The following is a 15,524-nucleotide window of genomic DNA, read 5'->3' as shown; positions in this document are numbered from 1 at the left end:
CCGTCTAATTATTCAACCCAGAATCCATGGGCTAAGTCTGGACTCCCTTCTTCTAAAGCTGTTTGATCATCAATTCCTGTTGGTTTTCCGCTGCATGTTTCTCCAGCCTTTTTCTGTCTGAGGTCATGTCTGACATTTGTTAATGTTGATTAAGTTTTATTTCTTACTAGCACAGATGATAAAAATGGCATATATTTCTTGTAGAAATTCAAACAAAAGTTAATAAAAAATTTTTAGATTTCCTTTCCTCAAGCTTACAAGTTATTTTCTAGAAAAAGCGAATGTTAATATTTAGGTATATACCCTTTCAGATTTTGCTTCTATTTACATATAAATAAATGTACATAAACACACATGCGTACAAGTGCACATATATTTTCTTTTTTTTTTTTTTTTTTTTTTTATATTTTTGACAGGCAGAGTGGACAGAGAGAGACAGAGAGAGAAAGGTCTTCCTTTTGCCGTTGGTTCACCCTCCAATGGCCGCCGCTGCAGCCGGCGCACCGCGCTGATCCGATGGCAGGAGCCAGGATCCAGGTGCTTTTTCCTGGTCTCCCATGGGGTGCAGGGCCCAAGCACCTGGGCCATCCTCCACTGCACTCCCTGGCCATAGCAGAGAGCTGGCCTGGAAGAGGGGCAACCGGGACAGAATCCGGCACCCCGACCGGGACTAGAACCCGGTGTGCCGGCGCCGCAAGGTGGAGGATTAGCCTATTGAGCCACGGCGCCGGCTAACATATATTTTCAAAATAGAATTATACAAAGCCTATATTAATTTGGTTTTAACTTAATATAACATGTCAGCATATAGGGAGATACATGAAATTGATACAAAGTATTACTATACCATAAGTAATTTAATAATTTCCCATTAGTAGATTTTGAGTAATTTTTCAGTGAACAGTCTCTTCATATGATTATTTTTGCTAGTATTGGATAGATTATTAGAAGTGGGATTGGGGCCGGTGCTGTGGCATAGCAGATAAAGCTGCTGCCTGCAGTGCCGGCATCCCATATGGGCGCAGTTCGAGACCTGGCTGCTCCACTTTCAATCCAGCTCTCTGCTATGGCATGGGAAGGCACTGGAGGATGGCTCAAGTCCTTGGGCCCCTGCACCCACATGGGAGACCTGGAAGAAGCTCCTGGCTTCGAGTCGGCGCAGCTCCAGCTGTTGCGGCCAATTGGGGAGTAAACCTGTGTGTGGAAGACCATTCTCTCTCTCTCTGCCTCTCCTCTCTCTGTGTAATTCTGACTTTCAAATAAATAAATTTTTTTTAAAAAAGCTGGATTCTACACATCTTAAATTTGTTAAATCCTGCCAATTGCTCTTCGAAAAGGTGGCATCTTTTTAATCTTTATGCTGTCAGAGGTCTTCTCCCATTTCAATACTATATATTTTAATACAATTTAAGACCTTTTAAAATTTCTTTTTGAAAGAGTTGCAGAGAGAGGAGGAGAGATTGAGTGAGCAAGTGAGCTTCCATCAACTGGTTTACTCCCCAAATGGCTGCAGTGGCCAGGGCTGAGCCAGGCCAAAACCAGGAACCAGGAACTTCTTCCAGGTCTCCCATGGGTATGCAGGGATTCAAGCACTTGAGCCATCTTCTGTTTTCCCAGCATTAGCAGGGAGCTGAATGGGAAGTAGAGCAACTGGGTCTCTAACTGGCACCTATATGGGATGCTGGCATTGCAGGCAGAGGCTTAACCTACTAGGCCACAATGCTGGCCCATAGATTATTTTTTTTTGACAGAGTTATAGACAGACAGAAAGGTCTTCCTTCCATTGGTTCACCCCCAGATGGCTGCCACGGCCGGAGCTGCTCCAATCCAAAGCCAGGAGCCAGATGCTTCTTCCTCGACTCCTATGTGGGTGCAGGGGACCAAGCACTGCCCATAGCTATTTTTTAATTTTCTAACAAAAATTTTTAGTTTTTGCCACCTTGTTAGGCACTTTTTATGTAGTACTGTAATTTCAGACCAGAATAGTTTTTATGATAGTATGTGACTGTCTTCAATATTTTTTCGGTCTCATTCTCTATTTAGATTAAATGATTTTTATCTCCTAAGCAAGGAATATGCTTGGAGAGAGATGATTTTTTTTTTTTTTAACCTTTGTGTGTTTCTGCTGGCAGGAGAAACTTCGTAGTTCTGAATGTAGTCTTACAGTCAAGATGAAGACAATTGTGCGGTTACAGGAAACAGAACTGAAGAATGCTACAAAGTGGAAGGTAATAGAAGGATTTGCACATTTCTTGTTTCTGAAGCTCTTTCAATCTGGGGTTGTTCAGAGGGTTTTGAAGGGAAGAACTTGCAGAGTAATCATCAGTTGTGCACTGCTTGCAGGTAAGGTGATAGAACAGCAAGTGTCTGTCCCTGCTGGCCTGTGACTTTGGGCAGTGTGAACTCTACACACTTCATCCCCATATCTCTAATTTAATGTGTTCCCTGGGTTGGAGTTCGTTTGGGTGTTTGGTATTATGGAAAGAAACACAGGAATGAACTTTGCTTTTAGGGAAGCCAATGTGGTTGGACGGTATCATGTGCTGCATGGTCCTAAAGATTTAACAGAACCAAACAGCAGATTTTCTGAGGGCTAAACTAAATAATATATGTGAAAGTACATTTTAATTAGAAAAAGTATATCAGCAAGTCATCACTCTTACTGGTAGAGATTCAGATGTCACAAAGAATAAGTGAATACTATGATAACTACAGGGATATCAAGTGCAAATAAAAGTAATGGAAATTTGTAGGGGGTGAGCAGGAGATTTTCTGGAGCAGTTGATTAGGATTGAAAGGACTATGAGTTGTTGGGGGGTCATGTTCAAGAAATGAAGAGCAAGGGCCAGGCAAAACAAGCACTGAGCAAATCTCATGTGATCCTAGGAAAAGATAAAGAATCAGCAAATGAGAATCAGCACGGAATTTTCAAAGCTACACCACTTCCTGGCTGATGAAGAGCAACTGATTCTTCAGAGGCTGAGAGAAGAAGAAGAAGAAACACAGAAGAAAATGAATGAGAACATGTTAATGCTCAATCAAATGATCACTTCCATGAAGAAGCTCATCTTAGAAGTGGGAGAGAAAAGCCAGGCCTCCAGCCTGGAACTGCTCCAGGTGAGATGGATGTGGAAGGGGGAATCTCTATCTTTACATAGGTGTTAGTTAACATCACGAATGGAACACACTCTTGTCTGTAGAGCTGAATGTACTTCCTGGTGAATGGTTTAATAGACGACATGTCATATTTGTTAATTGTGTTCCTTCTATTATACAATTAAGAGTCAAACATTCACCATTCAGAGGAAATTAGTGTAAAATGTAGGTATGCCTGCTCAGGTAATGTGAGATTTATGAGATATTTATTTATGTGGTCTGGTAGTTTATATAGGATCTGAAGTACATCTAAGAAAAAGTCTTATTCATCTCATTTATACATTTATAATTCTTTTTTTTTAAAGATTTATTTATTTATTTGAAAATCAGAGATACACAGAGGAAAGGCAGAGAGAGAGAGAGAGAGAGGTCTTCCATCCGATGGTTCACTCCCCAGATGGCCACAATGGCTGGAGCTGCGCCGATCTGAAGCCAGGAGCCAGGAGCTTCTTCCAGGTCTCCCACATGGGTGCAGGGGCCCAAGGACTTGGGCCATCTTCTATTGCTATCCAAGGCTATAGCAGAGAGCTGGATTGGAAGTGGGGTAGCCAGGACTAGAATCGGCCCATATGGGATGCTGGCACTTCAGGCCAGGGTGTTAATCTGCTGCGCCACAGCCGGCCCCATACATTTATAATTCTTTATTAAAATAATAAAGCATTAAACCACAAACCACATAATTATATCAACAGTTAAGAGAAATTTATTTATTTTTAAAGATTTATTTATTTATTTATTTGAAAGTGAGTGAGAGAAGGAGAGGCAGAGAGGGGTCTTCAATCTACTGGGTCACTTCCCAGCTCACTGCAATGGCCAGATCTTTGCCAATCCAAAGCCAGGAGCCTCTTTCAGGTCTCCCATATGGGTGCAGAGGCCCAAGGACTTGGGCCATCTTCTACTGCTTTCCCAGGCTATAGCAGAGAGCTGGATTGGAAGTGGAGCAGCTGAGACTTGAACCGGCGTCCATATGGGATGCCGGCACTGCATGTGGCTGCTTTACCCGCTATGCCACAGTGTGGGCCCCAGAGAAATTTATATGTTTTTGCTGATTATTGATCATTACAATCACAGTTTGAGATAGCTTTGTTCTTGTCCTCAGATTTTTACTGACATATTCATTTAAGTATTTTCTAATATTCAGCAACTTTGGAAAGATAATTCTGACTCAGTACTTAAATTTGAGTCTTTAGCTCATTTGTTATCAAGACTCTTTCCTTTGAGTTTTTATTTTATTTTTTTAATTAATTTATTTATTTGAAAGGCAGGGTTACAGAGAGAGGTATAGGCAGAGAGAGAGGTCTTCCATCCACTGGTTCACTCCCCAGATAGCTGCAATGGCTTGAGCTGGGTTGATCTGGAGTCACAAGCTTCTTCTGGGTCTCCCATGCAGATGCAGGGGCCCAAGCATTCATGCCATCTTTACTGCTTTCCCAGACCATAGCAGAAAGCTGGATAGGAAGTGGAGCAGCTGGGACTCGAACTGGTACCCATACGGGATGCCAGCATTTTAGCAGCTTTACCCCCTACACCATAGTGCTGGACCCTGAGTTTATCTATATATCCTCTGAAGGTAAAATGTCCTTATGTCTTTAAGTTTTTAGATAAGGTCCTACATTTGTGACTATTCCTACTTTTTCTTTTGGCAGAAATAATTCATATTGGGTCTTCTTTCTTTTCTTTACAGAATCCAAAAGATGTGCTGATCAGGTATATGCTCTTACTCTTTTATGGGGGCCTGAATGGAATGCTAAAGGTATTGGATGAACAGAGCAGAAACAAGGTCTGGGGTCCATAGGTCAATCTGGGTATTCCCTGAAGGGTCTGTGGAGGAGGAATTGTGTTGTTCACTTTTGCAAGGAGTAGTAGGAGCGAAAATGATCTCAGCTTTGGGTTTGGAAACTTCTGATGGGAAGTGGGGATTTTGGCTGCTCTAGTTGTCTCGTAAGAGACAAGATAGCTTTCTGTACTTTTCTTAGGTGTGAAAACCAAGGAGATGTGAACTATTCCCCTGAAGTTCTAAATGTGAAGACTGTGTGCCAGATACCAATGATGAAGGAAATGCTCAAGAGATTCCAAGGTGAGCAGAATTTCTAGGACTTAGGGTTCTCTAGAAATCTTTCAAATAATAGAATAAACAGTGAGAGAAGTATGGAAAGGAAAGAGAAAGAATAAGAAGCTAAAAGGAGTGTTAGGAGAAATGTAGTGGTTACTTAGAAATAAATGGATATACTCTTCATTAAGCAATGTTTACTTAACACATACTGTATTACAGTTACAAAAAGAAAGAGACCTATTCTCACCTTTCTAAGAGTTAATAAGCCAATAGAAGAGACATATCATTTAATGTAATGTTGTAGGAGCCACTGTTTATCAATGGTAGAACAAAATTACAGAACAGAGGGAGGGGTCTGTTGGGAGTACATTGGGCAAGTTTTCAAAGCAGAAGTGAGTGACAGTTGTGTTTCCAAATGGAAAATGGAGGTGTACTTTTCCAAGCAGAATCAGCAGCATGAGCTAAGATATGGAAGAAGGGTATCCAATGTGACAAAATGATAGGGTGCATTGTTGGGAAAGGCAGCAGCTGAGGTTGAGAAGAAGAGGGTAGGATGGAGAGAAAATAACTTCATTGGATCTCCACATGTCATACAAGTCATGCAGTTAATTATCAGTCTCTGATTAAGGAACATATAGTGGATATTCACATCCAACCATATTGGAGTAACAAGGACTGAATTTACTCAACTGTATGAAGCAACTTAAAAAAGTCAAAAGACATGAAACAACAGTTTTCATAATACTGGATGTTAGGCAGTGAAGGACAGTAATCCCTAAAAAGTGTGAAACAAATGAGGTGAGTTGCTTGAGAGAAAATTGAAGTAGAGTCATGTGGACTGGTTGGGTTGAATAATGGAGGTGAGAGTCCAAGGAGAACTGCACAGTGAGAGTTTGCAAAGTTCTGGCAGACTGCAGAAAGGAGAGCTGCATTGAGAGAGGATCCATAGAGGGATTCTCTGAATATTCATTAGAGTATTGATCAGCACATGCCTGTAAAAAACTACCTAAAAGTGAAGAAGTGCTGGTGTTCACCAGTTCCTCAGCCAGATTGGAAAACTCTGAATTCATGAGACACTGAGCAGAGTAATCAGGAAAATGTTGCCTCATTAATAGAGAATATCTAGTCCTAGAGTAAGTACTATTTCATACCAGCCATATGAATCATGAAAGTAGGACCTAAAAAGAAGTTTCCAAGTAACTGCATCCCAGCACAAAGCTCAAGAAAATTGTGAACTCAACCTTGTGAATTCATAATGTCTGATATTTGGTTAGGCATTATCAGGTAAGTAAAATAGTAGGAAAGCAATGAGAGTATTCAATTGAAATTTACTCAAATGTATGCATAGGAGGACATTAAAACATTTATTTTAATGGTTCTGTAATGAATATATAAAGACATGGAAGATATAAAAAAGATTCAGGTTAAGTTTATAGAGATTAAAAACTATAGTGACTGAGGTGAAGAATACACTGGATGAGATTAATAGTTGGTTAGACATTGTAAAAGAAAAGATTAGTGAAATTAGAGCAATGGAAACTGCAGAATGAACAGAAAAAGAATGTAAAGAAAATAAGAGCATCAGTGACCCGTGGAACAACTTCATGCAGCCTTATCTATGGTGACTAGATTCCCTGAAGGAGAGGAGTGGAAAAGGGGCTGGGACAACAGAAATATCTGGAAAAGTATTTCACATTTGATGAAAACTCTTGAGTCTACAGGGCCAAGAAACTCAACAAACCTTAAGCACAGAAATATGAGGAAAAATACACCAAAGCGCATCATAAACATTATTTGCTGAAAATCAGCAATAGAAAGAAAATCTTAAATGCAGCCACAGCAAAAATACATGTTATTCACAGTGAAAAAGATGACTTTCCATTTATGTTTGGAAAGAATGCAAGTGAACAAAATACCAGGGTGTCCAAATGTTTTATTTAAAATTCCGGCATTTCTGTGAGGATATTTTTGGACAAAGTTAACATTTAAATCAGTAGACTTGAGTACAACAGATTGCCCTCCATAAATGTAGATGGGTTTTATCCAATCAAATGAAGGTCTGACTAGAATAGACAAAAGCAAAAGGGCTTTCTCCATAGACTACTTTGGACTTGATTCACATTTGCTCTTCTTGCATAATGGCCTTCAAATGAGAACGCTGACTCTGGGTCTCAAGTATACTGTTCCACATAGTAGATTTGGTCCAGTTACCATAATCACATGAATCAGTTCCTTATAATAAATCACACACATGTATACACACATGCGTATACATACAAGTACATATATATCCTATTGATTTTGTTTGTTTTGGAGAATCTTGACTAATACAGTAACTGACCAAACAGCAGAGTCTTATGAAGTTTGTAACATATTTATCAGTAAAATGCATGATAACAACAGCTTGAAGATTTGAAGGGGAGAAATGGGAGTATATTATATTTTTACATATAAAGTGTTACAGTATTATTGAAGGTAGGCTGATAAATTAAAAGTGTGTCTAGTAAACTTTAAAACAACCATTAAAAGTTATAGCCAATAAAGTGGAATCATAAAAAATACATAGTTAATCAAAAAGAACATAGAAAAAGAGGGAAAAACAGAAAACAAATAGCAAGATAATAGAAACCTAATGTATTAATAATATTTATTTTTTAAAGATTTATTTATCTGAAATGCGTAGTTGCAGAGGCAAAGGCAGAGAGAGAGAGAAGACTTCCACCTACTGGTTTACTCTCCAGTTGGCCGCAATGGCTGGAGCTAGGCCAATCCAGAGCCAGGAGCTTCTTCTGGGTCTCCCATGCAAGTGCAGGGGCCCAAGGACTTGAGCCATCTTCCACTGCTTTCCCAGGCCATTGCAGACAGCTGGATTGGAAGTGGTCCTGGGACCAGAACCAGCACCCATGTGGCATGTTGGCACTACAGGCCGTGGCCCCCAAAGATTTATTTTTTTGAAAGAGTTATAGAGAGGGAGAGAGAAAGACCTTCTACCTGCTGGTTCATTCCCCAGAGGGCCACAACAGCCAGGGTTGGGCCAGGGTGAAGCCAAACTTGGAGCCTGGAACTCCATCATGGTCTTCCACATGGGTGGCAGGGTCCCAAACATTTGTGCCATCATCTGCTGCTTTCCTGGGAGTATTAGGAAGTTGGATTGGAAGTGGAGTATCTGGGATTCAGACTGGCGCTCCTATGTGGGATGCCAGCATCAAATGTGGTGGCTTAACTTGCTGTACCACAATGCTGGCCCCAATAACCACATAAAATATAAATGATCTGATTAACCTAATCAAAAGGCAGAGGTTGGCTAGATTGGGTAAAAATAAAAGTAAGATCCAACTATATGCTGCAAGAAACAAGTTAACTCTAAAGATCCATTTATTTTTAAAAGAATGGGCAGATAGGTCCTTTTTTTTTTTTTTTTTTTTTTTTTTTTTTTTTTTTTTGACAGGCAGAGTGGACAGTGAGAGAGAGAGACAGAGAGAAAGGTCTTCCTTTTGCCGTTGGTTCACCCTCCAATGGCTGTGGCGGCCTGTCAAAAAATAAAAAATAAAAATAAAAAAAGAAAAAAAGAATACTAGTCAAAAGAAATCTGGTGGGGCCGGTGCTGTGGCACAGCGGGTTAACACCCTGGTCTGAAGTGCCAGCATCCCATAAGGGTGCCAGTTCTAGTCCTGGCTGCTCCACTTCTGATCCAGCTCTCTGCTATGGCCTGGGAAAGCAGGAGAAGATGGCCCAAGTCCTTGGGCCCCTGTACTCATGTGGGAGACTCAGAGAAAGCTCCTGGCTCCTGTCTTCGGATCAGCACAGCTCTGCCCGTTGCAGCCATTTGGGGAGTGAATCAGTGGATGGAAGACCTCTCTCTTTGTCTCGCCCTCTCTGTAACTCGGTCTTTCGAATAAATAAAAATCTTTAAAAAAAAATCTGGTGCAGCTAAGTTATTAACAGTAGGTTTTAGAGCAAAGAATAAAACCAGAGGTAAAGGAGGTTATCTCCCAATGATGAAGTGATCAATTTATCAAGAGTACATAATGCCTTTAGACATTTGTGTACCTAACAATGGTTTCAAAATACATTAGTTAAAAATTGATAGAAATGCAAGATGTAGGTAACTACAGTTATAGTTGGAGTTTTTCAATAATTTTTAAGAACAAATTAGAAAGGAGATATTAGACTTGAATAATGTCATTCAGCTTGACCTCATTTATAGAACCTTCCAACAAGAGCAGAATGCACATTATTTTTAAGTGTATGTGGAACGTTTTCTAAGATCAAGGTGGGCCATGGAACAAGTCTCAATAACTTAAAAAAGATTCAAGTCATACAAAGTATATTCTCTGACTAAAATGGAATTTTTAGAAATCAGTAGTGAAAAATATTCTAGGAAAATCCCCAAAAGTTAGGAAACTAAATAACACACTTCACAATAAACCATGAATTAAAGAAGTCAAAAGAGAAATTAGAAAGCACTTTGAACTGGATGAAAAGGAAAACACAACTTACCAGAATCTGTGGGATACAGCTAAAACAGTGCTTAATAGAAACTGGTAGCACTACAACGTATTTCAGAAGACAGTTCTCAAGTTAATGACTTTAGCTTCCACTTTAATATACTGGAAAAAGAACAAATAAGGCCAAATTGAACAGAAGAGAGTGGGAATAGAAGTTAGCAGAAATTGTTACAGTAGAACGGAGGAAAACAACAGGAAAAAATTGATGAAAAACTGGTGCTTTGAGACTGTTAATAAAATTGCTAAACCTTTCACCCAAATGAACAGAAAAAAGGACATACATTACTAACATCAGAAATGAGAGAGGTGACATCATTAAAGTCTTCAGATATTGAAAAGAGAATATGTGCAACTTTACACAGATAAATTCAACAACAGATGAAATGGACAAAGTCCAGTGTTAATATTTTATAAAATATTTTTGTTAAAAAACTTTTATCAATGCTTACAAAAAATACAAATTACCAAAACTGGCTCATGAAAAAATAGATAACTGAAACAGTTTTATATCTCTTAAAGAAATTGGTATTACAGTTAAAAACTTCCCTAAGTGGTTTCACTGGTGAATTCCCCCAAATATTTGAGAAAGAAATATCAGTTTTATATAAACTCTTAAAAAACTTGAAGAAGAGTGAATATTTCCCAATTCTTTTCATAAGGCCAACTTTACCATGATCCTAGTATCAAAGATATACCAAAGAATTAACAATGAGTTTCTTATTAATGTAGATCCAGAAATTTTAGAAAAAATTTTTAGCAAATTGAATTTTTCAACGTATTAAGGGATAATAATGTAATAATCATACCCAAGTAGACTTATCCCAGAAAAGCAGAACTGATCTAATTTAATATATTAATATCTCCAAATGTTATGTGGATTGTGAAGATTTGAAGCCATGAAGTAATGAGCTTCCCATTTTCTAGGTCGTAGTCTTTTATAGCAGAGAGGACATGAGGATTTCACATAGCTAAAAGTCTTACCATGGTCTGCTAGGCCCAGCTGAGAAGCAGTTGGGAGACTGTGAAGAGTGTCATCTCTAAGTACTCGTCAAGAGGAGAAAGATGAAATTGAAGCTGTAAAAGGTGGGCATTTTTGGAGGAGTGCTGGTGATCAGCTGTAGCATTATTTATCTCGGCTTCCATTTTCTCTGCAGTGGCTGTAAGCCTAGCTGAAGACACAGCTCATCCCAAACTTATCATCTCCCAGGAAGGGAGATATGTGAAAAATGGAGCACCAGCCAGTTATCGGCCAGTATTTTCTACAGCATGGAGCTACTTTACTGGATGGAGGACTCCTCAGAACAACACACAATTTGCGGAGAGATTTCAACACTTGCCTTGTGTTCTGGGAAAAAACGTTTTCACTTCAGGGAAACATTACTGGGAAGTGGAGAGTAAAGATAGCCTAGAGATAGCCGTGGGAGTGTGTCGGGAAGATGTCATGGGGATTACTGATAATTCAGAATTATCCCCCCATATGGGAATCTGGGTCATTTACTGGAATTCAGATGGCTATCGGCCTCTAACAAGCCTTCCTATCATTCCTGTCAAACAAGAATCATCTCTTCACCGGGTGGGAGTTTACCTAGATCATGGGGCTGGGAATGTTTCATTCTATAGTGCTGTGGATGGGGTGCACCTACACACTTTTTCTTTTCCTTTCGTTTCTCGCCTCCGGCCATTTTTTTGGTTGAGTCCATTAGCATCTTTAGTCATCCCAGTGACTGATGGGAAATAAGGCTGTCCTTTCCCTGCCAAAAAAGTCCCTCTTTATACCCCAGCATAGGGACACATATCCTTTAGCCCTCTCTTACTTCATATGTTTTCATATATCCTGGGTAGTCCATCAATAACATCCTTTCAGATTCTGACTTCATGTTCTGTTGGCCTTGTGCATACACCTGTGTGGCATATCTGATCAGTTGCCTTTCCAGTTTCCATTCCCCTAGTTCTTACCTTCTCTTCTGAGTCTAATTGAATTTTTTTTTGTATTTATCCTCCATGTGCTTCAGAGGAGACAATTCCATGTAAAGTAGTTGTAGCCAATGAGATGGAATGGGAAATTTTCCAAGGTGCTCCTGGGGAGTGTTTTTGTAGCTTTTAAAAAAGGTGTTTGGGGAAACAACAGTCCTGCTTCAACATTAGCAGCTGTATTGGAACTTAGGAGATCACAGGGCAGGCAGAAGAAATGTGGTCTTTGTGTTATTAGATTATTGAAATTTTCCTAATCCCACAATTCTTGTTAAATGAAATAATTATGCCTTTCTTATATAAGACAATTTTAGTTGCATTTGTTTTTTTGTAGCCCGAAGTACCATAACTTTTATTAAGGGCACATAGCATTATTAAGGGCACATAGCATGGCCATCCCATAGTCTTACCTCACTTTTTTGAAATTTGGAAAATTTGTGGAATCACCTTCTATCCAGTCATGCAATGCCTCTTTGCAGTCAGTACTGGTATCCCAACTTTTTGTATTAGGAAGTTAAGGGAATTTTCCTTTATTGTACCCATACTGCTTTTCCTGTTTTCCCAACCATGTCTCTGCCCTCAAATATTCACTATGCTGTGCATCTGTTCAAATTCACAGATTGAATATACAGTTATTAATGTCATAATCAAATGTTGAGAAACACGTATTATATTTACATTGTACTAGCATCTTTATAAAATAGGAAACTAAACTTCCATTTGCACAAATGAGAAAACAAACCTTTAGAGTCTTAGCTCATTGCTCAGCAGGCCAATGAGTGTTGGGATCAAAACCAAGGTTTGTCTGAGGTGAAAACTCACACTCTTTTTTCTACTCTGTAAGCATTTGTTGACTGCTGATTGTGGGCCACCATCATTTTTGTTTTGGGTTTCAATTTTGTTATGTGGTTTTATCCTGTATGTATTTTCTTCACTTTACCTTTATGCTTTAGATTGTACATAGTGATGATTGTAACATTTACTGGGTAGTTATTTTTAAAAATAATGTGTATTTCTCTTGGATTACCAAAGTTATAAGTATTTACTGTAGAAAATTTGAAACACAAAAAAGTGTAAAAAATAAAGTTCTCCATAATCGTACTACTACCAATATTTTAATGTATTTCCCTCCATACTTTCAATAAAAATTTTCTGGCAGTGATTGAATGAGGCTTCTCTAAAACTTTAAGCATTCTCCCAGGCTTCTCTTCCTCACCCTATGTCCCAGTCTGCCCCCCCCCCCTTTTTCTTCTCCCCTTCCCTCCCCTTTCCCCTCCCCTTTCCCTCTCCCCTCCCCCCCTTCCCTCCCCTCCCCTCTCCTCCCCTTCCCTCCCCCCTCTCCTCCCCTTCCCTCCCCCCTCTCCTCCCCTTCCCTCCCCCCTCTCCTCCTCTCCCCTTCCCTCCCTCCTCTCCCCTTCCCTCCCCCCTCCCCTCCCCTTCCCTCTCCTCTTCCCTTCCCTTCCCTCTCCTCTCCCCTTCCCTTCCCTCTCCCCTTCTTTCTCTCTTTCTTTCTCTCCTTCTCTCTTTCTTTCTCTCCTTTCTTTCTTTCTTTCTTTCTCTCCTTCTTTCTGTTTCCCAGGCCATAGCAGAGAGCTGTATCAGAAGAGGAGCAGCCGGGACATGCACTGGCGCCCATATGGGATGCCTGCACTGCAGGCAGCGGCTTTACCCGCTATGCCACAGCACCGGCCCCATTTTTTCTTTCTGTTCAGCCTTCATTATTCCTTTTATTTAACAGTTTCTGTTGAATTCCCCTTAACTTTCCAGGATACGCGCTGTTATGGTTTAACTGTGTTCTCCCCAAAGACATTGAAGTCTTACCTGTGACCTTATTTTGAGGTCATTTGAGTGGACCCTATTCTGTGTGTCTTTATGAGAGAAATGTGTACACACATATATACACACATGCTTTGTAAAGATGCAGAGAGTCAATGGCTATGGGAGATCTAGGAAGAACCAAGTTAAACTGCCATAAAGCCCAGGAACTCCTGTGGCTACCAGAAGCTGGGTGAAGCCAGGAAGAAGCCTCTCCAGAAGCTTTAGAGAGAGGGTGGTCTGTCAACAACTTTATTTCTGACATCTAGCCTGTGAAACTTAGACAAGACATTTCTGTTTAAGCCACTCAGATTGTGGTGCTTTGTCATGGCAGCCCTAGCAGACACATACACTTGACTTCTTCCAGTGCCTGCCTTGCTAATTTTCCATCTGGGAAGCTCATCAGTACCTTTACTCCACTCTTCCTTCTGTGTTCTTACAAGGTTGATTGCTTCTGCTACAAATTATTGCTCTTTGCAAGTGAGCTTGGTAAACTAATCTTTCATTCATCTCTTCAATCTTTAAATCTTTGGTGGAAATTCTTCCAAACCTTGTCCTCTTTTGGTAAACCTTCATGAGTTCCCATTCACAGTACTTACTTTTTTAAATTTTTTTTTAATTTTTTTGACAGGCAGAGTGGACCGTGAGAGAGACAGACAGAGAGGAAGGTCTTCCTTTGCCGTTGGTTCACCCTCCAATGGCCGCTGTGGCTGGTGCGCTGCGGCCAGCGCACCGCGCTGATCCGATGGCAGGAGCCAGGTACTTATCCTGGTCTCCCATGGGGTGCAGGGCCCAAGTACTTGGGCCATCCTCCACTGCACTCCCTGGCCACAGCAGAGAGCTGGCCTGGAAGAGGGGCAACTGGGACAGAATCCAGTGCCCCGACCGGGACTAGAACCTGGTGTGCCGGCGCCGCAAGGCAGAGGATTAGCCTAGTGAGCCGTGGCGCTGGCCAGTACTTACTCTTGAGAACTTGTATCTTCAGCTGAGAAATTTTTTTCTCTTCTCTTCACCTATCTTATTCTTTACACTTCTTCTGTATCTTGTCACCTTAGTTATGGGATAGGGCCCAAGTGTACAAAATTATTTTAAAAAAAAACCCCACACACAACTGTCTTCCATGCTTCTGATGTGCAAACAAGATTGAGGTTAAAACTATCAGCTTTCAGCTGGCGCCGTGGCTCACTAGGCTAATCCTCCGCCTTGCGGCACCAGCACACTGGGTTCTAGGCCCGGTCGGGACACCAGATTCTGTCCCGGTTGCCCCTTTTCCAGGCCAGCTCTCTGCTGTGGCCAGGGAGTGCAGTGGAGGATGGCCCAAGTGCTTGGGCCCTGCACCCCATGGGAGACCAGGAGAAGCACCTGGCTCCTGCCATCGGATCAGCGTGGTGCGCCGGCCGCAGCGCGCCAGCTGTGGCGGCCATTGGAGGGTGAACCAATGGCAAAAGGAAGACCTTTCTCTCTGTCTCTCTCTCTCACTGTCCACTCTGTCAAAAAAAAAAAAAAAAAGTATCAGCTTTCCATTTTACTTAGGGACTTCTCTGGGTCTTTTCTGTGCTAATGTTAGTTTGACTGCTTAGGAGGAGTAGTAAGCATTTTTCAATGTATTCAACCACAGGAGGTTTTATTCCAAGAATAATTAGGGCTGCCTAGAAGACATTCTATACTGTTGCAGGCTTGACCTTGGATTTCAACTCTTCATACCCAGATTATTGAGATTCAGACTCATGTCCCCGACCCTTGAGAGTTGATGGTGTCCTTGCATTGTCACTGACTCTGCTCTGAGCCTGGACTCCCCTTGGTTGCCCTCCATCATCTAACTTGTGGAAAGGGGATCTTTGGCTGGTGGGGATGAGGGCAGAGGGATGTAACTTGTGGCTAAAAAGGCAGATTGATCTGTTTTTTTGGCCCACTCTCAAAGGGCAGGCAAGGTAGGTTCCCAGGGCACCATTGACTCTGGAGACCTCTGGGAGTCCCAGAAAGGGAGATGGGAAGTGTCTGCCAGATGGATCCTGGAACTA

The 15,524-nt window shown here is 41.0% G+C and overlaps 1 protein-coding gene across 4 annotated transcripts in view; it reads left to right on the top strand.

The window, feature by feature from the left end:
* Positions 1 to 15,524, top strand: part of TRIM4 (tripartite motif containing 4) — a 55,029-nt gene that overhangs the window by 2,693 nt on the left and 36,812 nt on the right. The window contains exons 2-6 of one of the 4 annotated variants that reach the window (XM_002721876.6): positions 2,133 to 2,228; positions 2,887 to 3,117; positions 4,841 to 4,863; positions 5,133 to 5,233; positions 10,872 to 12,850. In XM_002721876.6, the coding sequence (XP_002721922.1) occupies positions 2,133 to 2,228; positions 2,887 to 3,117; positions 4,841 to 4,863; positions 5,133 to 5,233; positions 10,872 to 11,455 (1,035 nt within the window). In that variant the 3' untranslated portion in view covers positions 11,456 to 12,850. Of the gene's footprint in view, positions 1 to 2,132; positions 2,229 to 2,886; positions 3,118 to 4,840; positions 4,864 to 5,132; positions 5,234 to 10,641; positions 12,851 to 15,524 lie in introns of those variants that run through there. The other 3 variants (XM_051847935.3, XM_008248907.5, XM_089320951.1) reach the window with 3 other exon arrangements.

Source organism: Oryctolagus cuniculus, chromosome 19 (genome assembly GCF_051225735.1).
Source record: "Oryctolagus cuniculus isolate XC-2025 breed Fujian yellow rabbit chromosome 19, ASM5122573v1, whole genome shotgun sequence".
In the NCBI taxonomy this organism is placed as follows: Eukaryota; Metazoa; Chordata; class Mammalia; order Lagomorpha; family Leporidae; genus Oryctolagus; species Oryctolagus cuniculus.
The sequence above is the reverse complement of the archived record's forward strand: the minus strand, read 5'-3'. Positions and strand labels throughout refer to the sequence as shown.